A 27,914-nucleotide genomic window follows, 5' to 3' on the forward strand; every position below is an offset into this window, starting at 1 on the left:
AGCAGATGTTGAAATCTAAATTCAATTAAAATTTTGGAATAAAAAGCTAGTCCGACTGTCAATCATCATGAAAACTTCATTAAAGGCCATTAATAACCTCAAATAAAATTTCATACTTAGTGAAAGAAATCTGTCATCGTTGCAGGATTTGGTTTACATAACACAGTAAGATGTAGGAATAGAATTCAGCTCATCAGTTCTGCTCTGCCATTCGATCATGGCTGCTTCGTTTCTCAACCCTATTCCATCATCTCCCCGTAATTCTTGATCCTGTTACCAACCAAGAACCTATCTACTTCTGTCTTAAACACACTCAATGACTTTGGCCATTACACCCCCTGTGGCAATGGGTTCCACAGATTCACCACCCTCTGGCTGAAAAAATTCCTCCTCATGTCCCTTCTCTCGGAGGCTGTGTCCTGGGGTCCTAGTGGAACAACTTCTCCACATCCACACTATCCGGGCTATTTTCCAGCCTTCTGGGGCCCTCCCTGACTCCAGTGATTCCTGAAAGATCACTACCACTGCCTCTACAATCTCCTCAGCTATCTCCTTCAGGACTCTGGGGTGTAGTCCATCTGCTGCAGATGATTTATCCACCTTCTGACCTTCAGCTTCTCTCGCAATCTTCTCCTTAGTGATGGCTACTATACTCACCTCTGCCCCCAGCTCTCCTGAAGTTCTATTTTGCTGCTGATATATTCCACTGTGAAAACTGATGCAAAGTTCAGTTCCTCTGTCAATTCTTTGTTCCCCATTACAACTTCACCAGCCTCATTTTCCAGTAGCTCAATGTCTCTTGCCTGTCACTTACCTTATGGATATATTTTTTAAAAACTTTTGCAATCTTCTTTTATATTACCTCCTCTTCCTTCCCTCACTTATTGCTTTTTTACTTATCCTCAGCAAAGGCTTCCCAATTTTCTGGTTTCCCGCTAATCATCATGACATTGTATGCTTTTTCCTTTGCTTTTCTGCCGTCCCTAACTTCTCTAGTCAGTCTTGGTTGTCTCGTCCTCCCTTAGTATCATCATCTTCCTTTGGATGAACTTCTGCTGTGCCTCCCAATTGCCCCCAGAAACTCCTGCCTCATTACACATCACCAAATCCAGAATTTCCTGTTCCCTCATGGGGTTCGGCACAAGCTGCTATAAAAAAAATACTATCGCATTGATATTCCACTTATTCCTTTTCTTGAGAGCTTGATTTTCCCAGTCCACCTGCATTTGAAGAACCCCATGATCATTGTAATTGTGCCTTTCTTACACTCCTTTCCTGTCTCCTGATTTACTTTCTTCCCCACATCTAGACAATTCCTATCAGGTCTTTTTTCCTTTGTGGTTCCTCACGATTACCCACACAGATTCTACACCTTCTAACTCCATACCACTTGCTGCTATCATTTAACTTCATTTTTACTAACAAGGCCTGTTCTTTTGATAGAATGTGTATCCTTGATTATTTAGCTTCCAGTCCTGATCGCCTTGCGACCATTTGTCTGTGATTCCCACAAGATCGTACCTGCCAATTTCAATCTGCACCAAAGCTCATTTATCATGTTTCCAATAAAACGTGCATTTAAGAAAAACCCCCACAGTCCAGCGCTGACTGCCTCCTCTTCTCACAGTCTGCCCCTCATCTGCTGTGATGGTTTAGATTCCTGATCCTTTCCATACTCTGGATTAGTGGTGCTGGAAGAGCACAGCAGTTCAGGCTTTTGCCCGAAGCGTCGATTTCGAAGCTCCTTGGATGCTGCCTGAACTGCTGTGCTCTTCCAGCACCACTAATCCAGAATCTGGTTTCCAGCATCTGCAGTCATTGTTTTCACCTTTCCATACTCTGTACTATTACTTGTTCTGGAAACTTTCATAAAGCTCTGCTGAGCCTTCTCTTCGCTCTCCCACACCTCTAATCACCTTTACTGTTCTCCATAAATTTTCCATGCAACTGAACCAACTCCAACCCTCACTTCCACACAGCCCACATTGTGCGATCTGCCAGGACTCTGGTCCCAGCTTGATTCAGGTTCTATTGTGTCAGCGCAATTCCTTCCTTCCCCAGTATTGCGTCAAATGCCCCACAAATTCAAACCCATTGCTCCCACAACAATCTTTGAGCTACACATTTATCTCTTTAATCTTGTTGACCCTGTGCCAATTTGTTCACGGCTCGGGTAGCAATCCAGAGATTACCTTCTGGGTTCTGCTTTTTTAGTTTGGCCCCTAGTTGCTCATATTCCCTCAGCAGATTCCTTTTCATCTTTCTACCCATATCATTGGTGTGGATGTGGATCATGATAACTGGATCTTCTCTCCTATTCCCACTCCATGTTCCTCAACATCCGACATGAAATAGCCCGAATATGGCACCAGATGAGCAACACAGCCATCGGGTCTCTCGATCCTGACCAAAGAAAACAGTATTTACGCCCCTAACTATATTATCCTGATTACAACTACATTTCTCTTTTCAGCCCCTCTTGAATGGCTCCCTGTACCATGGTGCTATGGTCATTTGCTCATCCTCCCTACAGCCCTCATTCTAATCCACACAGGGACTAAGAATCTTAAAGCTGCCAGACCAACTCAAGGACTAAGGTTTCTTCAGCACTACCTCCTGTATCCCTCTACCTGCCTCACGGGTAGTCACACCCTCCTGTCCCTGGCCACTGGTCAAATTTGATGTAATCAATCGAGGAGGTGTGACTGCGTCCTGAAGCACAGTATCCAGGTGACTCTCCCTCTGCCTGATGTGTCACAGTGTGCAAAGATCAGACTCCAGCTCATCAACTCTGAGCTGCAGTTCCTCAAGCAACCAACATTTGCTACAGATGTGGTCAATACGAACCATAATGAGATCCACAGGCTCCCACATAATTCAGTTACAACACACTGCGTAGCCTGATACAGAATCATGGTGCACTGAAGGGGGCTGTTTGGTCTATCATATCTGTAACAGCTTTCTGGTATCTTTTAGACCTTTCTTTCCCCACAACCCTGCAAATTTCTCCCTTCAACTATGTTATCCCAACTACCAACTCAATTATTTCCTGATTATAATTTTAAACAAGACAGGACCTTGCTTTTGTTCTTATCAAACAGAGTCTTCAGGATTGAATCCTCAACTTCTGTCAAAAGGGAAAATAACATCAACTGAAATATGCTGTATAAGCTCTTTACAGTGGATTCACACCAAAAATGGTAATTAATGTTCTGTCTTAGTTTTCAGAATGTGCAGCAATTAGGAACATACTGCCTAATCAATATGCAAGGCAAGCATAAGGGAAATTAAAGGAGAAGATAATTAGGAGTTAATCATTTTTGTTTTCCCGTAAAGAGCCAGGCAATACGACAGAGTGAGAAAAAAAAAGAACTGCCAATAATGAAGCTTTAAAGTAGATCAACAATTCAGCAATCACTCACCTCAGGTTACAACACTTCTGGTCTGATATTAATATAGTATCACCATCTTTCAACCTTAGATCTGCAAGGGTCTTGTGGCCATCCTCAGCATCATATGCAATCCAGTTTGTGGACCCTTTATTCTCCAAATTCTTTCTGTAATAAACTGTCAGCTCCTCTGGAGAAATCCCTGTCGACAGAGCTAGATTGTTTCGTGCAGAAGCCAGCAACGTGTTCCGTGTGAACACCTTTTGCATCTCTATGAACTGCACCATCTCTTTGCTCTTCAGTGTGGGACACAATATTTTAAGCATCATAGGTTCAAACTCCTCGCCAACATGTATCGCCACTCCACAAACCTGACAATAGAACAGATGTAACAAGTTGCTCGGTATTCACTTGCCTAACTTAATTATGTATCTATAATCTCTCTAAATGTAAAAAAGCATCATCAGGTAAGAAATAAACAAGCAACAGAACCACTTGAGTTGGGGAACTTAAACAAGGTGAAATGAAACAAAAAGGTGAGCAAAGTGCAACAGAAAGTAACAACGGAAATATGCATGGTAGAAACACACTGCAGCAAGTGTTACTTAGCCCCGACACATTCATGTGCAAGATGGGGCAACACAGTGGCTCTGTGGTTAGCACTGCTGCCTCACAGCACCAGGGACCCAGGTTTGATTCCGCCCTCGGGTGACTGTGTGGAGTTTGTACGTTCTTCCTGCGTCTGCATTGTTTTCCTCCGGGTGCTCCGATTTCCTCCTACAGTCCAAAGATGTGCAGGTCAGGTGAATTGGCCATGCTAAATTGTCCATAGTGTTAGGTGCATTAGTCAGAGGGAAATAGGTCTGGTCGAGTTACTCTTCGGACGGTAGGTGTGGACTTGTTGGGTCATGTGGCCTGTTTCCACATTGTCGGAAATCTAATCTAATCTAAGATACTACACACAACTACATAAATATACATACTGGCACAAATCTAGCACCTATTATGCAGTTGTCACACTCCAGACAATACATTCTGAAGTTTACAAACTGTTGCATCTGCTGTTTGGTTCAGGAGGAGCTACAAAGAAATAAATTTACCCAGTTGTAGAAGTAGGTTTGAAGACACGGGCCATATTATAGTAACTGTCCTCTAGGTGTCAGACATGACTCTGCAGAACATGATCTCTCCACTAAAGATTGTGGATTCAAGCCCTCATCAGAGATTTATATACGAAATCTGATGAAATACTGCATTGCTATTTGGACTGTCTTTTGGATGAGACATTAAAACAAGACTACAGTTTGCCCCGAATCTGGATGAAAATGGCCACTTGGATCCAAGAGTAGAGTCAGGAGTTAATTCAATGTCAGGACTGACAGAGAGGCCTCAAATAATATTCCCAATAAAAATTATCACATTGCAGTTTACAGGATTCTGTTGTACACAATTAAAAATCACACAACACCAAGTTTTAGTCCAACAGGTTTATTTGGAAGTACTAGCTTTCGGAGGGCTTCTCCATCAGGTAGCACTCCAAAAGCTAGTGCTTACAAATAAACCTGTTGGACTGTAACCTGGTGTTGAGAGATTTTTAACTTTGTCCACCCTGATTCAACACCAGCACCTCCACATCACACTTCAAAAATACTTCAGTGGAAGTGCAGCACTTGGGCATGTTATGGGATTTGAATAAGTGCTAAATGTTAAGTTTTTCATTTCCAATCTGTGAAAAACATTATGGGAATATATTTTTTGGTTGGAATGAAAGATTAAGAATTATCACTATCACACAGTAACAGGATACTATCACAAGAAATTATATTCTGCATTTATCTAACACTGCACCTGGAAGGTATTCATTATATTCTTTTTGACTTCTACATGACCTGTTATTCTACTCCATATTCAGACGTGAAAGGCAAAGTTGTTTTTGTTCTCTTCCTCACTACTGTTACTAATAACTCTGAAATTAGTAAGAGGAATAATCCTAATAATAATCCGAAGAGGAAAAATCCATGCACATCACAATCAAATAATCCCTATAATGTGGAAGCAGGCTGTTCAGCCCAACATGTTCATACCAACCCTCCAAAGAGCATCCCCATCGTATTCCCATAACCCTGCATTTCCCATGGCTAATCCACCTAGTTTGCCCATCCCTGGACACTATGGGCAATTTAGCATGGCCAATCCACCTAACCTGCACATCTTTGGCCTGTGGGCAAAACTGGAGGACCCAGAGGAAACCCACACGGACACAGGGAGAACATACAAACACCACATAGGCAATTGCCCAAGGCTGGAATTGAACACTGATCTCCGACACTGTGAGAAGAGCTAATCAATGAGCCACCATGCTACCCATGCATCCAGTCATCACAAGTGAGATTCTACCCAAATTTCTTTTGTTGTGATTGCAGTTTCTTCAGCATAAGGAGCACATTTTCTATCAAGTCATTCACCTTCCCAACAGAATCCATATCATGCATATGTGGAGAGGATTGTAAAGGTGTTAAAATCTACACATTTGACTGTCTGGTTTAATATTGTCTTATATAACATGCGTGCAATTTCACTTCATAAAGTTCTTGTGAAGCACCTGTTTTTTTTTCATCATGATAAAGGGGACGCAATACAAATTGGTGGTTTGTGTGTGCATGTGTATGCGTTGGAGAGTCATACGGGGTGAAAGTCAGAGAAATGGAGCATGTGCATACAACTTGTATTCATGCAGCATCTTTCATATGAAGTACACCTGTGAAGTGGAGATGCTGGTGTTGGACTGGTGTGGACCAAGTCAGAAGTCACACCACACCAGATTATAGTCCGACAGGCTTATTTATAATCACAAACTTTCGGAGTGCTGCAAATTTGTCAGCTTGAGATGTTAAATAAAAGTGATGGACTGGTGTTATGTGACTTCTGATTATGACGTATTTAGTGGTTTTCCAATAAAGACAAGAAACAGATGCAAAAATAGGGCAAATGAAGTGAATGTGTAAAAATTTAAGAAAGACATTTATGGAGAGAGAAATCGGTAGGGGTGAACAGCAGCACCACAAATGCTGGGGTAAAGGAGTGAATGTGTATGAAATGACAAAATCAGAGGAATAATATAGGAACAGGTGAGTGTTGCACATGGAAAAGAATGAAAGTTGGAGCACATTGCAGAGAAAGGGTGGGACAAGTCCATGAAGGAGACAACTATTTTAAATTGACTTGATTTATGTATTGTCACATATATACACTGGCAGACAGAATGGGTGTTGACACTGCCAGACTCTGAAGTCTGATATCCACAATATTATTTCACAGATTGAAATATTATGCATCCTAGCTCAGGCTACAATCTGATACTGATCAACTGGTAAATTGGATAGAGCAACGGCAGGTGGAATTTAACCTTGAGGAATGCAGATGTATTTTGGGAAGTCTAACAAGGGAAGGATGCGTACAATGAATGATAGGCACATCAGGAGCAATGTTAGAACAAAAGGATCTGGGTGTACAAGTCCATTGATCCCTGGTAGCACAGATAGGCACGGTGGCGAAGGCAGCTTACAGGATGATTACCTTTTTTAACTGGGGCATATAATATAGGAGCAAGGAAGTCTTGTTACAACTTCATAAAACATTGGTTAAGCACAGATGGAACAGTATGTGCAGTTCTGGTCACCATACTATCAGAAGGACAGGGCACAGAGGAGATTCACCAAAATGTTCTTCAGATGAAGAGTCTCCAATATATGGAGACACTGAGGGGCAGGGGGATTCTAACTGACATATACTGAATTATGAGTGGGATAGAATGGATCACAAGAATCTCTGCCCCATGGCAGGCACTTAAGGGCACAAGTTTAAGATAAAGGAGCAAATGCCTTAGAGGAGAACTGAGAAAACATGTTTTTTCATCCAGAAGGTTGGAGATATATGGAATATGCTGTCCAAGAGGGTGGCGGAGGCAGATACGCACAGAATATTTGAAAAGCAAATGGATAAATACTTAAAATTCTGAGGCATAGTAGGCTATGGGATTAGTGCAATTTGGTGTTTCTTGGTCAGCGTAGACAATGTGGGCCAAATGGCTTGTTATTATGTTGAATGACTCTATGACTATAATAAGAGTCATCTCGAACACGAAACACTGAATTGGTTTCTCTCTCCACAGATGCTGCCAGGTCTGCAGAGTTTCTCCAGTATTTGCTGTGTTTGTACCTGCTGATCAATGCTCAGTTTGGGTTTTCCCAGAGCAATTTAACTCCATACTTCATTACAGCCTTTGTGCAAATACAAACAAAAGAGCTGAATTCAACAGGTAAGAATGTCCACATAAGACATCGAGGCAACATTTGACTACATTTGGTATCAAAGAGCCCTAGCAAAATTGAAGTCAATGGAAATCAGGGAAAAGATCCTTAAGTGGTTGAAGTCACACTCATCCTAACAGAAAATAGTTGTAGTTATTGGAGGCCAATCACTTTGCTGGAGGATACTGCTGTAGGAGTTCGTCAAGGTTGTGACCATGTGGACCAACAATATAAAACCAGTAGCTGCAAGAGCTGGTCAAAGGCTTGGAATTTTGTGGTGAGTAACTCACCTGCTGATTTGCCAAATTTTGCTTACCAAATACAAAAATGTGATAAAATATCCTTCACTTGCTGGTTGAGTGCAGCTCCAACAACTCAACAAACATCCCACTTGACTAGCGTCCCATCACCACCTTAAATATTCCCTCCCTCTACCACCACCACATTGTGCAATAATGTGCATCATTTACAAGATGCATAGCAGTAAATTCACCAAGGCATCAAGAACAAAATCTTCCAAACTATATTCTTTCTAAGCTGCATAGACACACAGCCACTCTGAGGTGCCACGCATGCTTCTGGTTTTGGAAGGTAATGCCAAACACAGACTTCAGAGGTACACACACTCACTGATAATTAGATGGAGTATTGCTTCCAAACACTCAATCTCTACCTCTAGAAGGTCAAAACCAACAGACACACAAGAATACAACCTTCTGCAAGTTCCTCTCCAAATTATATATAATCCTGCTTTGTACCTACAGTTCCTTCACTGTAATTGGGCTAAGAACTCAAAAGACTCTTCCTAACTGTACTGAGATCATACTTAAAACATATGAATTGCTATGCCTCTAAAAGGCAGCTCACCACCACTTTGTCAAGGACAATAAAAGGTGGGAAATACACATTAGTCTTGCCAGTCATGCACACAACCCAAAAACAGGCAAAGAAAAAGGGAAGAAAGGAAAAAGAAAAAGGAACAAGTGCAGAATGAGTAGTGAGCATGCATAAAGAAAGACAAAAGATGTTATGAATGTGCACAATGTAAATATAAAATAATTATGGAAAATTAAAGTAAAACAGGAACAGTGAAAGCTAACAATTAGCAAAATCATCTTCAAGAATAAACACTATAACATACAGATTCTGATCTAAAAATCGAATGGAGATACTTAAGACAATTATAAGAATTGATAGGGTGGAGAGAATTTATTTCTCACGATGGCAGGGAATGGAACAAGTGGCTCTCATCTTAAAATCAGAACTAGATCTTACAGAGGTGATGTTAAAAAGCACTTTTTCACATGAAAAGTGGAATAAACCTGGAAGGCTCTCCCCAAAAAGCTGGTCCAGCTCGAAGTCAATTTTTAAAAAAAGGCAGAAAAAAATGACGAAGGGGATGCTGGATAGTCTGAATGGCCTATTCCCAATATCCTATGTCCCCAATCCAGAATAGCTATACAGATACTTGCACCTTCTTATCATCTGATCATGAATATGCTGGGGTGAAAACAGGGATATTGACTTTCATGCACATAAACACTGAAATATACTGCTGTTTGACTTCTAAAAATTTATCTTCCTTTCCCCTCCTCCCCCCAACCCCATTTTCAGTTCAGACTGATGAGACGAAGGTTCTGTCAATCTTAAATACTCCCTTGGAAATGAGTTAGAGTAGTTTCAGTTTAAAGGACAAAATTTGCTAGAGTTCAGAAATAAACTGAATCTCACATGTAGATGTCATTGCATACATGGTTTGGGAAAGAAAAAGTGAACCACCAAGTAATTCAGCGAGGCATGTTGTTAGGTGAGTTTGGCAAAAAAATTCTTTAGTCAGCACCTAGCTGTGTTGTTCTTGACTCAGCACTGTTTAATGCCAGAACAGAGTACCCAAAATAGAAAACGTTAAGTCTTCCTAGTATTATTAACCCTTATAAGCACAATACAAAAAAAAATCAAAAGCTTGAGCAATCACAAGCAAATTAATTATTAATTACCTGGCTACCGTTCCATACAAAGAGAATGGCTCCATCCATGATGCCCAGACTGTGCAAAGAGGTATGGTCCTCTGGGTTGAGAAGGGAGGAAACTGCAGTCAGTACTTAACTTGGAATGCGATTACATCCTATTACTCACTTCATAGTGCTGGTGAATAATTCCTAGCATTGCTGCATTACATTCATCAATTATGTTGCAACAGCAAACATTAAAATTACAGGCTTTGCCACACAATTATAGCCAGCAGTGGTCAGCCAGCATAGTTGTCTAGATGGTTACAGAAGTTGAGAAGTTTATAATGAATGTAGTTTTAATTGTACCAAACTACACTATTATCAAAAAAAAGTTAGAAGTTCACTGAGGTACCACACAAATTCACAAACCTTTCCACTAACAAGTCCTACTGGTTTATTATTTGTATATTGCTATCACTGCCACACTTCACTAAAAATTATTGATAGTTAGGAATGATAATGTTGTCTCACAGAGAGGTTGGAAATGATAATGTCTCAAATGAAGAAATTAAGACCCATGCTATTAAAACTAAAAAGCACTAACTAAAGTCCAGCGAGGAATGGTTTAAAGATTTAACAGTAAATTTGGCTAGAAATGGTCAAATGTTTGATACTGCAATGAAAGAACCAGGGAAATGACATGCAATAGAAAGCAACCAAGAATGATTAAATTTAGATTTACAGGATTCGGCAAACATTCTGGTGGTTTAATCCTTTTTGCTTAAAATAGGAAGCATTTTATTTTGCAGAAGCTCCCTAAGGGCATTAAAAAAATTCAGCAGGATTATGGCAAGATGAATTACACAGTCTCCCACATTGTATGAGACAGAAAGAAAATAATTCTGAGCCTAAGTTTTCTGACTAACAATATAGAAGTGATGTGAAAGCCCCATTGTTGTACTAGGGTGGACAAGTCAAAAGTTACATGACACCAGGTAATAGTTCAACAGGTTTATTTGAAATTACAAGCTTTTAGATTGCTGTTGAACAAAAGACATAGGCACTCCAAAAGCTTGTAATTTCAAATAAACCTGTTGGACTATAACCTGGTGTCATGTGACTTCTAGCAAGATCGAAGACAGCTGTTTTGCATCTGCTGTCGGTGAGACATGTTTTCTAATTCCCATGAATTGCTTTTACATTTGTTTTTTTTTTCTTACCATGGAAGGTCTCATAAAGGTGAAGACCAACAGGCAACTGCTTGGCAACACTGATCACCATATCACCTTTCCAGAATTCCAGCAGCTGCAATGGAGACATTGGTGGTCATATTGTGTATAAATATATTAATTAAAGATTCATTGACTACATCTTATGACTTAATGAACGGAATAGATGTCCAACCTCAGGTTCCAGTCTAACCCATTACTAAACTATAGGTAAGAGGTGGACAAGAGTATTGGGGGACGAGGTGCTGGAGGAAGTGGAGGTGCTGGAGGGGGAGAAGAAGGTGGAGCAGGAAAAGGTGGAGTGGGAGAAGGAGGGGGTGAAGAAGGAGGAGGTGGTGGTGGAGGGGGAGCCAAATTAAGTACTGTTTGAAGCAAAAGGAAAATTCCATAAGCAGTACTGATAATGCCTAAATAATCTATTTTACGTACATGTTGGTTAAGAGATAAATATGGGTCAGGATGAAAGATCCCATTGTCTAAACAGCTACAAATGTAACCTGTCGAGAAAAAGCACAGTTAATATTGGGTCCAGTGATCCTTCTTCAGAACACTGGACTCAAAACTTTGCTTTTTCTTCATAGCTACTGCTGGACCTAAGCTTCTCTAGCATTTCCTGTTTTTGTTTTAGATTTCCAACAATAGCAGGTCTTTATTTTATCAGCATTTAAATGGTTATTAATAATAGCATTATTCAAAACACAGCATTTCCTGATGGAAATAATATAATCTGACGTTGTGTCACGCTGTTTCTATTCAATAATTATCTAATTCCCCCTTAAATGCCTCAACTGAACCTGCCTCCACCTTGGATTCCAGATCATGAGATTCTACTCATTGTGTGTACAAGACTTTTCTCATCACATTACGACATTTGTAAATCATGCTAAGTCTCTTGTTCTCTATCATTTAACAAACAGGAACAATTTGTTCCTATTCACTCTATCCAACTCACAATTTTGAAAACTTTTATTTGGATTTCCTTTTAGCCTCTTCTCCCCAAGAAGAACAGTTCTAACTTCTCTAATCTCGCCTCACAACTGAAATTTTTTGATCCCTGGGAACTATTTTTGCAAGTTATTTCTGCACTCTCTCCAGCGTGTTTGCATTTTTCCAATAGTTTGGCATCCAGAACTGTACACAATATTCCAACTGAAGTCCAACAAGTGTTTTATACAAGTTCACTATCGCACCCCTGCTCTTGTACTCTATTAATAAAAGGGTAGGATATTGTATGCTTTATTAACTGCTCTCTACCTACCAGCCACCTTCAATCATCAATGCATACATATTCAGATCCTTTTGCTCCTGCAGCTCCTTAAGTACACAAACATGGTAAATAGTGACCCAAAAATGTACCTCAACAGATTTCGATACCCATTTGCCTCTTCCAAACTTAAAAACAAGCGTACCCTTTAAGATTAGTAACCAGAGGATTTAAGATCATTATTAAAACAATCCAGAAGGGCAGCTTTCTTTTATGCAACTAATTGCTGGCTGCCTAATGAGTGCTGGAAGCCAGATTCAATCTAACTTTCCCATATTAACATGTAAAGGAGAAATTTGAAGAGTGATGTGGAAAGTGTCAGAGGACAGTGATTATCTGAATGGCCCTTCGAAAGAATCAGCACAAGCAACAACATCAGGATAACCTCACTCTGTTTTACTGATCCACGTGAATTTAGCAAAATGATTGAGGACGTCATTGGCATTAAGCAATATTCTGCACTTACCTGGAAAATAGTCTGCCTGAGATCACCAATTGTTTTCCTCCTATCAATGGTTATTGTCAGCATGCTGTCCTTCTGGGAAGAAGCTGGGTATAGGGCGCCATTTCCAAATTTATACTCAGGACCCAGATGAAGATGGACTTCAATGTTATTGGTTGCAGAATCAAACTCTGCCCTGGATTTGAAATGCCACAATGAAAACATGTATCGGTCTTTTTGTTTTGAAGTGGTTGCGATAAGAAGGCAAATTTTGCACTGGAAACAGCATCCCTTAAGACTTGCTTGATGCTTGAGAGCAGACTGAATTCATTTGATGCAAGGATTTGAATGCCACACGGAAAATGAGATCATTGCATCTCATGTGACCTGCATCAGAATGAGGGTTCCAGAATTAAACAATCAAACTTCAACATATGTAGTAAAAATGGCCTTGGGATGAAGCAGACAGTAGCAGCACAGACTCATAGAAGAAATGGGTAAGGAACAGAAAGTAGAACAAAAAAGAGTCATGAAGAGCTCTTTTTCATACTGGAAGGGCATATGAGGGATCAGTTTTAGGACTATGGCTCTCTCTACATTATTTGAAAGACCTGGACTTGGAAATACAGGGCATGATTTACAGATAATGTGAAATTCCAAAACACAGTAAAACAAAATTGGGAGGATAGTAACAGATTTGAAAAATAGATATATGGCAGAAATATAACTGCAGAAGGCAGTATGAAGATAGATAACATGAACTAAATCATACAATCTTAAATGGGTGTCAGAAAATAGAAATCTGCTACACAATTGTTTAAGGATGACAGGAAAACACTTTAAAAGTAAATCATAAATACTATTAATAGGGACAGAATACAAAATCAAGCACGATTGTTTTTGCTAAATGCAGGTGAGGGATCAGCTAGAATAGAGTTTTCAATTCTGGGTAACAATACTTTAGAAAAGCTGTATCATGGATGAAGGCCTTCAATTGTGTAGAGGGTTTACAAAAAGTTCTTACAGAAAACCAATTAAGAAATTGGAATGAAATGTTCAAAATTACGAATCATTTGGAAGGAGCAAATGATCAGAAAGTGTTTGCAGTGGCAAAAAATGGCTGGTAATCAGAGGACATGGATTAATGGTGACTGAGCAAAGAATTTGAGGCAATCTAGGTCAACCTTCCTTACACAATGATAGAGAATACTATGTCTGAAAGGCTGACAAAACCAGAGTCAAGAGTAATGTATAAAACAGAATTGGATAGTTACTGGACAGAGAAAAATTACAGAGATACAAGTAAAATTCAGGGGAGTAGAATTAATTTAATAGCTCTACCAATAAACTGACAAATACACAACGGACCAAATTGCCTCCTTCTGTGATATATGAGAGTCTACAATCCTGCAAAAAGAGTCTTTCAACTTATCTGTTTAGGATGAATACAATTGTTAAGAAACAAATGTTCTTGCTCAAGTGCTAAAATTTGCGGTATGATGCTGTGTTATAGAAAATGTAACCATCATCCAAATGTCACAGCTTTTTCTTTGAGTGCATTGTATTTAAATTGTACATTATTTGGCAAATATAAAATGTCTATTAAGCTGACATGATTTGTTATCAATTGTGCATGAAACGAAAGCATAGTTTAGAATTGTAGCATGCCAGTTCACTAGTAGATGTTAAAAGGAAATAATAAGCAATGATATGATAAACAGAATTCAAAGGTGCTTCCAACTGCATTATTCATAATCTCCAAGATAACTTCAGAATATCTGTACGTACTTAAATCTGCAACAGTCTAAACTCTATCTGTTCATTGTCAATTGTGCCATCTGTTAGGTCACTTTCTAGAACTTTTATTCAATGGTAAAATTTGTGGTTTAGTACTGTTTGCAATTCTTTATGGAGATGGTGCATGTAGTAATCAGATAGTAATCTTCCAAAGGTCCTCAGAAAAGTCCCAGAGGATTGGAGAAATACTAATGTAACACCTTTATTTAAGAAGGGAAGATGACAAAAATAAGCTAACTGGTCCATAGTTAACTAACATCTGATATAGGGCAAATGTTAAAGTCTGTTTCACAAGATGTAATAGCACAGCATTTAGAAATATATAGTATGATCAAGTATAGTCAGCATAGCTTCCAAAGGGAAAATCATGCTAAACAAATTTAGAAGAATTACTTGAGAAAGTAACAAGCAGGATAGGTATAGGGAAACTGTGGATGCAATATCAGTTTCAGAAGGTGTTGATAAGGTAACACATATAAGCTACTTTAGTGTTGGGGCTAGTATATTAGCATAGATGGAGAATTCACTAACTAATGGAAGACATTTGGGATAAGAGGGGCATTTTCAGAGTGACAACCTGCTACTGGAGGTGTGCAACAGGGATCAGTGCTGGGGTCACAATTATTTACAACATATCATGTACTACTGTCACATTTATAGAGGACACAAAAATGGGTCAGAAGGCAAGTAGATAACACAAACAAACAGTCTGCAGAGGGGATGTAAACAGGTTAAGGAGGTGGGCAAGAAGTTAGCAGGTGGAACATAATGTGGGATTATGAGGTTATGCACTTGCCTGGAAGAATAGTGAGACTAACATTAATGAAATGGAGAAAGGCTATAGAAAGCTACAGCACACAAGAATTTAAGAGTCTTCATGGATTAAGTGCAAAAAATCACTAGTATAAAAGTTCAGGAAGTAATAGGAAAAGCAAATGGAATGTTGGCCTTTATTCAAAGGGAACAGGAGTGTAAAAATTGCAAGGATTTGTTAAAATTAGTTAAGGCATTGGTGAGACCACAGCTGGAAATAACAAACAGCTTTGGGCCCCTTATCTAAGGACAGATACTCTGGGATTGGACACAGTCCAAAGAAGATTCACTAGGATGATCTTGGGCACAAAAGGATTTTCTTATGAGGAAAAGTTCAGTAGTCTGGGAGAGTCTACAACCAGAGGGCACAAACTCAGAATAAGGGGTCACCAATTAAGACAGCAATAAGGAGGAATTCCCTTCTCCTAAAAGGCAGTGAACTTGTGGAACTATTTACTGCAGATGGTTGTGGAGGCTGGGTCATTAAGTATATTCAAGACTGAGACAGACAGATTTTTAATCTTTAAGGAATCAAGGGTTAGTCAGCAGGAAAGGGTCACCAGAGCAGCCATGATCTCTTTGAATGGTGGAACAGATTCAATGAGTTGAACAGTCTACTTCTGCTCCTTTGATTATGGTCTTGTAGCATTAAAGCACAAGTATTCACAAACACTGTGGCTATGACTCACATTGTGTTGTATTACAGAATGAGAAGCATACTTGGTTAGTACAGAATTCAATTCAACCATTCGAGCTTGGAATGCAGCAAGTAGGAACAAAGTAGCAGTTGCCAGAAATCAAATTCACATCATTGTACGCCTTTTAACATGCGTGTTATTGCCAGCAAATTTGTAAAGACTTAAATTTGCATTTAAAAGTCTTTCTGTAAATCTTCAAACAGTAACAGTTTTACCAGTACATGTGATATTATTTTGCCTTAATCAAACCCTTGTATATTTCCATGTTTCCCAGTTTTAATATAGTAAAAAGACATTTATTTTCTCATTCAAGTAGTTTCTCGCACTCTAAAACAGCACAATGTATTTAAAAGGGCAAGGCAACAAACAAGCACTAACAGTCACAAGGTACGACCTTCCTCAAGCAAAATCATATGCTCACTTTCGCACTTCTGGAGTCATTTAGCAAAATTGTGTAGGAAAAATGGTTTGTAATTTACTAAGATTGACTATATTAAAATTGAAAGCTGCATTCCAATTTGATTGCGTCTGCACCTTAAAAGAGAACTAAATTTATGTAAGACACGTCACCCTTTTCCTTCAAGTAACTGTTGATAATAGATGTCTTAAAAATTAATGTGGCAACTTGGTGGGATTGACTTAGGGAACAACTTGCACTTATAAACAAATTGATCAAATGCATCGCGGAGGAACGTTATCAAATGAAAAACAACACAAGCCATGTAAAGAGATAGTAGGTCAGATGATTAATAAGTTCTATACAAAAGGAAGAATTCAAGGAGTCCCTTAAAGGAGAAAGCAAAACAGAGAGGTATGGGGATAGAATTCAAGAGCTTGGGCACTAGACAATGAAAGACATAGCACAAAAACTGGAGCAATTAAAATTGGGTAATTTAGATGTCAATAGACATTGCAAGACTGGAAAAGATTACAGCAAAATACTATGGAGACATTTCAAAACAAGGATCAGAATTGCAAAATCAGGTAATTGCTTGACCAGTATTCAATGTAGCACGCAGAGAATTGGTAGGTGAATAGGACTTAGTATTTGAGGACACGGTCAGCAGCATTTCAGACATCCTCAAATTTATGGAGAGTGGATTTTGGAGACCAGCCAAGAGTGCACTGAGACAGTGAAGTCTATTTGTTTCCGTGCATGGTGAAGTCCAAAATTAGAGGAAATTGAATATAAGGATGTCACTAATAAATCCAACAAGGAATTCATTGTCTTTACCCAGATAATGGTCAGAATGTGGAACCTGTCATATTAGCAGCAGAGGAGAATAGCACAGATGTGTTTAATGAGAAGCTAGATAAACATGAGGGAGAAAAAAAAAACACCAACAGGAATATATGCAGAGGAGGGAGGAGGCACTCAGAGCATAAACACCAGCACGGAAGGTTTGCTCCAATGATTGCTTCTGTGCTGTAAATTCCAAGTCACAGCAATGACAGCTTATTTCCAACTCACATTACTAAGGAAATGTTGATCACATCACTGAAGTTAAGACAGTAGCTAGAACAAGAAATATAATTTATCTTGCCCAGCGATTTTGCATTGTCAAAATGAAGTACCAGTATTTTAAATCATAATGGTAAGGCTGCATTCAGGAATTGTAAATATAAATTTAAACTAGAAGTCTACTGCTCAAAACATTGTTGGAAGTTTAATTATCTGTAACCATTTGAGCAAATTACAAACTTCAGTGCTTTAAATCAGTTGGCAATTTAAAAGATGTTTTTAAAAATCAATGTTTTCCAAAGCCTGATGAATAATATTCGGCAAATATTGAATATAAAGACGTTTTTGGAGAAAAAATGATAGCTTGCTCAATGACTAAACAAGTTTATATGGAGAACAGCTCAATCATTCAGTACATTGGGAAAATCAAATGTAGACTGGATGAACACTTTATGGAACATCGCTGTTCAGTCCACAAACATGGCTAAAGATTTCTAGTCCCTATCATTAAAATTCTCCATCTAGTTTCACACTGACCTGCCTTCCTCAGTCTCCTGTTGCACGCCAATGATGCCCAACACAAGTATGAGGAATTGCACCTCAACCTTTAGAGTCATGGAGATATACAGCACAGAAACACACCCTTCAGTCCAACTCATCCATGCCGACCAGACATCCTAAATAAATGTAGTCCCGTTTGCCAGCATTTGGCCCATATCCATCCAAACCCTTCATATTCATGTACCCATCCAGATGCCTTTTAAATGTTGTAATTGTACCAGCCTCCACCACTTCCTGTGGCAGCTCATTCCACACATGTACCACCCTGTGTAAGAAAGTTGCCCCCCCCCCCACCCCCACCTTAAATATAAGCCTTCTAGGCTTTGACTCCCCCATGACAGAGAAACAATCTTGTCTATTTACCTTATCCATCAAGATTTTACAAACCTCTAAGGTCACCCCTCAGCCTCTGCTTTCCAGGGAAAACAGCCCAGTCTATTCAGCTTCTCCCGACTGTCAAACCCTCCAAACCAGGCAGCATCCTCGTACATCTTTTCTGAACGCTTTCAAGTGTCACAACATCCTTCCTATAGGAGGGAGACCACAATTGCATGCAGCGTTCCAACAGTGGTCTAACCAATATGACCTCTCAACTCCTATACTCAATGCACTGACCAATAAAGGAAAGCATACTAAACATCTTTGTCACTATCCTATTAACCTGTGATTCCATTGTCAAGGAACTATGAACTTGCACTCCAAGGTCTCTTTGCTCAACAACACTCCCCAGGACCTTACCATGAAGTCTGCCCTGATCTGCCTTGCCAAAATGTAACACTTTGCATTTATTTAAATTAAACTCCATCGGCCACTCCTTGGCCCATTGAGCCATTTGATCAAGATCCCTTCTTCGCTGTCCACTACACCTCCAATTTTGGTGTCATCTGCAAATTTACTAACTATACCTCCTATGTTCACATCCAAATCATTTATATAAATGACAAAAAGCAATGGACCCAACACTGATCTTTTTGGCACTCCACGAGTCACAGGCCTCCAGTCCAAAAAACAAACCTCCACCACCACCCTCTATTTTCTACCTTAAAGCCAGCTCTTCATCCAAATGGCTAGTTCTCCCTGTATTTCATTTGATCTAATCTCGCCAACCAGTCTGCTGTGAGGAACCTGTCGTCCATCTTACTGAAGTCCATAGAGATCACATCCACCGCTTTGCCTTCATCAGTCCTTTGTTACTTGTTCAAAACACTTAAGTTACTGAGACAATTTCCCATACACAAAGCCATGTTGACTATACATATCTATCAGTGTCTTTCCAAATACACGCAAGTCCTGTCCTTCACGATTCCCTCCAACAATCTGCCCACCACCAATGTCAGGCTCACCAGTCTTTAGTTCCCTGGTCTTTCCTCAACACTTTTCTTAAATAGTGGCATATTAGCCAACCTCTAGTCACTGGCACCTCACTGTGGATATCGATGATATAAATACCTCAGCCCAGCAATCACTTCCCTAGCTTCCCACAGAGTTCTAGGGTATACCTGATCAGGTCCTGGGGATTTATCCATCTTTATGCAATTTAAGACATCCAGGGCCACCTCCTCTGTGATATGAACTTTTTTTTCAAAATGTCACTATTTATTTTCCAACATTCGATATCTTTCTTATCCTTCTCCAACAGTAAACACTGATGCAAAATACTCGTTTAATATCTCCTCTCTTCCCCCATCTCTTGCAGTTCCACACATAAGTGTCCTTGCTGATCTTTAAGGGGCCCTATTCTCTCCCTAGTTACCCTTTTGTCCTTTGATGACATTACAGCCTTCCAGACTCTATAATGAATTTATAATTTCACTTGAACTGCTTCAGATTTTATTTTTACGCTTGTTTCTGAACAATGGCTGTTTACCATTCTGCCGCTACCACTTCCTCTGACATCGCACTACTAACTCTTCTGTCATGCAATCTCTTCTGCATCCAGCCAGCACAAACATTACCACTTGTTCTTTTCTTAAACCCCTTCCCACCCTCTTCTGACTTGCTTAAAACTTCTCTCTAACATTTTAAAATGAAACATTAACATCCACTGTCAGTAGATGCTGCTTCCAGTCAGGAAAACCTAAGTTTAATTGAGAAATGAACACATTTTTGAAGGAAATGTTATGCTTTGTTTAGGCTGAGGCAATCAAAATGTGAGGGTTACCTTTTGCAGAAATATGGCACATGCTAAGTACTAATGATTGCTTTATGTGTTGAAGAAAAGTCAAGTTTTATATACTTTTGTGTGGTCAACCCAAATTTGGAATTCATCCCGCAGGACACAACTTGCAGACTTCAATTGGCTAAACCCAAAATCAGAGATCAGTGAATGGAAAGGCCAGATATTTGGGCACACAGGGCACAGAATACGTTCCTATACCTGAGTGGTGTCCTCAAAACTCTTCCAACAATGGTGCACTGGCTTCACTTCAAAACAGCCAGTGAGGTGAAGAGGAGAGCAAGGTTCAGCCATTGCTGGCAGATTGGAGTCAGGGTGCTGAGCATCTCGGAGACAGCAGCAATTGCATTTGATGATTATCACCATAAATTTCCAATTTTTAAAGCAATGCTGAATTATAATATTTCTTTGCGGTGAGTGTATCTCCATATTCAGATTGCCCTAGAGATCAAAAAGTTGACTTTTTAAATTTTCACTTCATTAAAAGATAACAATTTGACCTTAAATTTTGGGAGAATTTTCTGGTGAGCCTGCAAATTTAACAAAATTAAACTGCGGTGTCAATATAGTCATGCTGTTCAGGGAGAGGAGGAATAAATGCACCAGAAGATTTTCCTAATCTTGTAACAGCACAGTTAGAGGTGTGAATGGCTAAGAAAGCAGTACACACTTTCTACATGGCTCTCTGACATAGTCTCTTCGGGTGAGATGCATTTAAATCAGCAACCCTCTCCCACATAGTTCAGCAGGGCATTTATTATGGGTATTTTCTGAGAGTGCTGGAATTTTAACAGCATTGCACACAGTCCTCATGTTGGGAGTCCAGGGAATGCTTCAGAGACTGCACCTCAGTGGAAGGTCAAATGCCACCAAAGGTGGCAGTAAAGGTCGATATTAGGGAGTTGCAAGGCAAAAAGGGGTTCATTCAAGGTAGGGTGCATTCTCGTGGAGAAGGGACCATTGCTGTTCTGGTCCTTTTTTTGTGATTCTACCCTGTGAGCCTTTCTATGACACCATCTATTTCGAACACCTTTTATTTCAGCGCTGCTCACTTCTCCCAGTGGAGATACCAGCCAGCTACTCTTTCACGTTTATTTTCTTTGGCCTGCAGACATCCTGTTCTGACCACCATTGCAAATGCAGAGGCAGTAATCTGACAAGATGCTTGGACTCAGGACCAATAAACTGGTGCTGAGTTAATCTCCTACTGCCATGTGACTATTCAGCTCAACACTGCAGTCTGAATATTATAAAACTCACCTTGAAGATAAAAATAAAGAGTGAAGTCGATTTCAATGGAAATGATTAAACATTGTCTATTACTAGGAACTCAGCCAAAAGACAGAATGACTCAATCATTACAATTTGTTAACATTTTTGAAGGCTGCAACTGCGTTTTTACATGGAAATTGAAATAAAAAATAAATTTAAACATAGCACAATTACAAGCCATCTGTTTTGGTACATGATCAATGTTTTTGTAACAAACTCACTGCTAGAAAGATTGATTTTGTAGTTAAATGAACTGTTATATTTACTAAGTTTATAGTAAAAGGAAAAACAACAGTGGTCTGTATCTTTGGATAAAGCTGTAAATGTCTTCCTTAATTCAATGATTTTTCAATCGTAATTAGATCAAATGATTAATGGCCACTTGAAGTCAATTGGCATCCATTCATTTTAATTTTTCTCCCTAAAATTTTTAAACTTCAGTGGAAGGTACTGGTAATGAAATGAGTTAGCAAGATGTTCACTTACTTCTCAAACTTGGACTTGAATATGATCTATATTTCAGAATTATTCTCTTGTGCCTGTGAAATTTAGGCTTATTCAAACCTATACTTAGTGGGTAATCATTCAATGAATATAATAGTGCTGATCAATAAGACAGACCATGGATTGCTTCCTCGCTGTCTACTTCCTTATGCTGTTCTTTAGTACTCTCTCTGACTGTACAACTCCACGTTGCTGAATTTGGTTTGCAATTTTTGTCATTTGTTTGGTTGTAATGTCCAATATAAAATTATTAGTAAAAAGCTTACAGTTTGATTCCAAGCAAAGATTTCTGCAGAGAGTACCTTTGGTTTTGAAGACTGGCATCCAGGTTGGCTATCTCTTCCAGCAAGTCAGGAGGAACTTTGTACCTCGAGTTTCCTCGAGCTATAGGAACATGTAAAAATGGAACAAACTTAATGTTTTACTTGGGGGACAAAAAAATTAATGACTCACATTACATTATCACGAGATGACAGAAACTACCAATCTGGGTCAACTCTGCTAAATCAATTGAAATAAATTTTACTATCTCACTTCTCCACTATACCCATGGCCCTGAGCCCATCTCTGTTTCAAATGTTTACTTCCTTCCTTAAAAGGTGCAATGTTGCCTACCTCAATGACAATCCCCATGAAGACTATGGATTTGCACAGGACATCAGAGGATATGTATCACAGTCAAAACCTCACTGATGTTTCTGCACAACTCAAAACATCCTACCATTATTTCTAATCTAAACCTATCACTGAGACATCCATTTCCTACTTTCTTATTTCCTGACGTTCTCCCTCCTCCCCAGTATGCTTGTTTAGTTTTCCTTAAAAACATTGATAACATTTGCTTCAACCATTCTCTGTAGTAGCATGTTCCATTTTCTTTACACAAACACAGGTTTCTTCTAAATTCCCTTTTGGATTTCTTAGTGACGAACCTCTATCAATGGAGTCTAGTTATGGAATTCCACATATGAGGAAATACTCTCTCTCTGCATCAATTCTAACAAAACCTTGCATGATTATTAGGATGCACCTGAACCCATTTTTATTTTAACACGCAGAAGGGGTTAAAAAACGAGTTTCGACAATGTTGCAGTTTTACTCAATTAATGGTGAACTTGACAATGTTCTGCTAGTATTTTGAGGCTCATGAAAATCCCACAGACATGCTGCAGTGCAAAGTGATGGCAGATCATTTTAGTTTTAGTAATTGAAGCACTAAATGCGCTATCACTACATGAATAATTAGTCCCTTAAAGATCACATTCTCTATCAACAGACAGCAGGATTGTGATCAATCATGTATAAGCACATTAATGAGTGGAAGTCAACTGCATATTGTTGGACAAAAATAAATACAGCAAGATATCACTGAAGATTAGAGAAGTGCAGAGATCCATTTAGGTTGATGAGTTAACAGGATTTAGTGCGAGTTCGGACATGGGCAACAGATGGATGGATTCAAGTTTCTGCAGAGTGGAAAGTAGGAGGCTGGGCAGGAGTACAATCAAGTAATCAAGAATTGAGATAACAAAGACAAGAAAAAACAAGAAATCATCAGTAGATGAACTGAGGCAAGAATGGAGTTAGGCAATATTACTGTGATGGAAATAAATGGACTTGGTGATGATACAGATGGGTGCTTGGAGGTTTGTGTCAGGGTCAAATATGATAATAAGATTTCAACAGTCCATCCAGCCTGAGGCAGTTGTCAAAGAAAGAGATGGAGTTGATAGCCAAGGAACACAGTATTTGGTAGGAGCAGTATGCAGTTTCAGAGAACCAATAAGAATTAAAAATTGTTCAGTTCCCGAAGAAACTGACTGACACCCATTATTATCTCACATCATCCCCAAATCCTACTGCAGTTTAATTGAACATTTGATTTACCGTACCCTCTGCTGGTCGCTGTAGTTGAGATTTTCTATAAAACAGCATGTAGGCGCACTCCTTGCCCTCAAATTGCTTTTCAATGTCTTTCTCTTGGATAGGCCGTACTTGGGTATCATCAAAATCAAACCAGTGTACTTCAGAAGCTGGTATCTTGGAGTGTGTTTCCGTCTTGTCAGCATGCGAGGTGCTGGCTTTGCAATTTTCTGTCTGTGCTTTCTTGATTTTGGATTTGTTGGGCTGTTGCCCCGAACAGTCATGGCGAACCTGTTTTACAGCAACTCGTGTTCCATCTGCTTTGAGCAGAAACACATCAGGATGACTCTCCAGAAACTGAAAGAAAAGGGAGAAGAGTATAATAGAACTTTAGAACAATCACAGAGCAGCATTAAAATTGAGCAGACAAGCCAGCTGAGTAACAGCTTATCTGGGAAAGGCTGTGTTGTAGTGGTATTATCACTGGAACAGTAACCCAAAGATCCAGGCTAATGTTTTGAAGACTAGTCCCACCACAGCAAATTGAATCTGAAATCAATTGCAATTTGAATTGCAGCCCAAATAGTGGCATCTACCCACCAAGATGGTAAACTGCCCATGCTTGCCCTGTCCACAAAAAGAATAAATCCACTCTGACCAAACATTATTACATCAGTCTGTTCACAATCATCAGCAAACGATGCAAGTGTCATTGACAGTGTTACCTCAACAATAACATTTCATTGATGCTCAAGTTGGATTCTGCCAGGTCTATCCAGCTCCTAGCCTCATTACAGCCAATGGTCCAAACATGCATTAAAAAGGTGAACTCCAAAGGTGAAGAGACAATGACTAACCTTGATATCAAGAGGATGTGCGTTGCTAATTGTACAATGTTCAACACTATTCACAAGTCCTCAAATACTGAAACAGTCTATGGCCACAAAAACAGGTCTAGCAAGACCTGCCAGGTCTCAGCTGACAAGTGGCAAACAATATATATGTCACACAAGCACCAGACAAGTGAGAATCTAACCTTTGTTATTTAATAGCATTACCATGACCAAATCACCTATTAATAACAACCTGATAGTTGTCATTGACCAGAAGCTGAACTGGACTAGCCATATAAATACAGTGGCTACAAGAGGGGGTCATGGGCTAGGAATCCCACACAGCAATTAACTCAACTGCTGACTCCCCACAGCCTGCCCACTTTCTGCAAGACGCAAGTCAGGAGTGTGATGGAATACTCCCGGCCTGCCTGCATACATGCAGATCCAATAATACGGAAGAAACACAACACAACTGACACAAAGCTTGACACAAAGCAGCCTGTTTGATAAGTCTATATCCACAAATGTTCACTCCCTCCACAAGTGACCTTGATTAGCACCAGTGTGAACCATATACAAGATGCACTACAAAAATTCACCAAAGCTCTTCAGACAGCCCCTTTCAAACTCACAACCACTATCATTTTGAATGACAGTAGTAATGCCATAAATCTACTACCCCTGCCAGCAAGTTCCTCTCCTATACACTTTCCATTCTGACTTGAAAACATATCACTGTTTCTTCATTGTTACTGGGTCAAAATTCTGGAACTCCATCCCTAACAGAAGTGTGTGTGTACCTATCTCAATTGGACTCCATGTGTTTAAGATGACAGCTAACCTCTACCTTCTCAAGTAGGGATGGGCAATTAATGCTGGCCCAGCCATTGAAGGCCACATTTCCTAAACGAATTAAAATAAATCGCATTGTGCCGTCTCCTACCTTCCTTAAAGGTCCATGTTGCTTGCGGTATCTTTTGTTCCATGCAACACCAACTTTCTCCAGCAATTTTTGGCCCAATTGATCTACCAGTACGCCATCAGCGCCCACCTAAATGTGAACAGAGACAGGAATACGATAGAGCAAGTATCTTAAAAGTACTAACAATAGTTTCAGCATATTGTTAAGTCCATCAGGACAGCATCAGCAAAATAGCCCTCGCTATCTTAGTTACTAAGCCTCCAGTTGGAAAGGTAGCTATTAAGCTGCTGGAAGTCACTCAGCTGAGGTACAGAGCAGGAAGCATCAATGACAGTTTAACTTCTCAAGTTACCAGTTAACTCCAAGACAAAGACATTTGAGAAGCACCTAATACAGACTATGAGAGTGAACTCTTATACAACATGCAATTTGTGCCAAAAAAATCTCAGGAGAATACCCAGTCAAAACACTGAAAAAAGGCATACAGCCAATCGACTGGCTGCTTCAACCAACTCTGCACAATCACAAAATCTAACGTTTGGAGTCTAGGTGACTCTTCAACAGAGCTGAAGTGAAAGGTGATGAAGCTCTGATCAAGAATCATCTACAATCGAAACGTTAGCTTGCTTTCTCTCCATGGATACTGCCTGATCTGCTGTGACCTCCAGCACTTTTTGTTTGCAGTTCAGATTCCAGCATCGGCAGTAATTTGCTCGTACAAAATCTATCTAATCAATTTAGCCTGGCTTAGATGTTGGAACCTAGAGGAGTTTTGTACAACAACTTACTTTTATATAGTACCTTTAAAATAGTTAACATGAGTGTTATCAATTAAGATTTGACATCTTACTTTGGAGCTGATGTGTATTCATGTTTTCACATCTTGAATCATTACGGAAATAGATCATCAAATTGAGTGTCTCACAGTGCAATAGGCTATGAATAGTTGTGATATAAATCACAAGGATATCCTTGTTGAATACAATACCTGCACTAAAATAGCTTTCAGGATTTCTACAGGATCCCCCAATTCCAGCAAGTGGTCTTGATTTGTTGAATCTTTTGGTAAGTTGACTACCGTCATCTGCTCATCCTATAAAGAAAAGCACATTCTAGCTACAAGCGGTCACTGGCTCTTTAACTGACATGATATGAATTACTGGGGAAAATACTGAAATGAGGGTATAAAAAGAAACACATAAGGAGATTGCAGATGACTTAGTCAAAGCTCTCTAGATTCAGAAGTTATGCCTTTGGATTAAAACATTCAAAATACCAGGCTTTAACTTAGAACAGTATAGGAAGGAGGAAACAGAGAAAAATGGACCTGTCAGCTTCGCATCAGTTGTGGGAAAATTAATTGAAGCTATGCAAGACTTTGGCTCACTAATTTACAGACTTAAATTGAGGTCTAGGGTTCCTCACCAATTAAACAAATAATAACCAATGAAAACACATCATAGATTGGTGAAGTCTACATCAAATCCAACTGATTTATCGGAAATTTCTTTTGAGGTAATTATGAGCAAGGTAGATAGGGGAGCAATTCAACATCGAGAAGACATTTGAAAAGGCTTTGCCTTAAATGAACAAAAAGAGGTAATTCATGAAATTGACAGTAACCTTGTCATGTGAGTCAGTAACTGATTGGAAGGTAGGAAACAGAGAGTTATGGATAAATGGAAATAGCTTCCGATTGTCAATATGCGAGACATGGTGTACTCATGGAGGTACTATGGCATTAGAGCCTCAGCTTTTCATCATACAAATGAAAAAGACAAGATGAAGAAATAGGGAGTTGCAAATTTGTTTGTAGATGACACAAAGTCAGCAGGTACAGCAAATTGTGTAGATTGGAGCATGAAGTTTGCAAAGGACCACAAACAGTTTGCGTGTAGATGAAATGATGACAGATGGAGTCTAACATGGGAGCGTAATACCTTCTTTGAAGTTGAGAAATCAGACTAAAACATTTTCTGAATGGTGAAAGATTAGGAACTACAACAAAGCAAAATGATTGAAATGCCCCTGTTGTTCACAAATACAAACAATAATTTAAATGGCTAATGAAGACCTCTATTTCAAAAGGATTAGATACAAAAATGAGGAATTGATGCTTCAGTTGTTCAGAGTCTTGGTCAGACCCCACCTGAAGCACTGAGTAGGGTCTTGTGCACAGCACCTTACGAAAACAAATACTGGTCTTGGAGAAGATACAATACTGAATCATCGGAATGGCACCATGCGTAATGTGTACATGTATGAGGATCTGTTGCTGAAATCTATTTGCAGATATTTGTAATTGACGTGTTCAGAGTTGTAATGACATACCTCTGGAGCAGGTAGGCACTTGAATCCACCACACCACAAGACCCCCAAAACTTGTGTTACATTAAGCTAAGTTTACAAGGTTGACAGGTGATT

At 39.4% G+C, this 27,914-nt stretch overlaps 1 protein-coding gene across 2 annotated transcripts in view; it reads right to left on the minus strand.

The window, feature by feature from the left end:
* usp40 (ubiquitin specific peptidase 40) overlaps positions 1-27,914 on the minus strand; it is a 139,297-nt gene that overhangs the window by 56,090 nt on the left and 55,293 nt on the right. For both annotated transcript variants that reach the window (XM_072578553.1, XM_072578554.1), the window contains 8 exons: positions 26,479-26,583; positions 25,512-25,619; positions 23,762-24,089; positions 22,172-22,253; positions 12,611-12,782; positions 10,872-10,956; positions 9,697-9,767; positions 3,423-3,760 (listed from right to left, as the gene is read on the minus strand). In XM_072578553.1, coding sequence (XP_072434654.1) covers positions 3,423-3,760; positions 9,697-9,767; positions 10,872-10,956; positions 12,611-12,782; positions 22,172-22,253; positions 23,762-24,089; positions 25,512-25,619; positions 26,479-26,583 — 1,289 coding nt within the window. The remainder of the gene's footprint in view (positions 1-3,422; positions 3,761-9,696; positions 9,768-10,871; positions 10,957-12,610; positions 12,783-22,171; positions 22,254-23,761; positions 24,090-25,511; positions 25,620-26,478; positions 26,584-27,914) is intronic.

This window comes from Chiloscyllium punctatum, chromosome 10 (assembly GCF_047496795.1).
Source record: "Chiloscyllium punctatum isolate Juve2018m chromosome 10, sChiPun1.3, whole genome shotgun sequence".
Taxonomy (NCBI): Eukaryota; Metazoa; Chordata; class Chondrichthyes; order Orectolobiformes; family Hemiscylliidae; genus Chiloscyllium; species Chiloscyllium punctatum.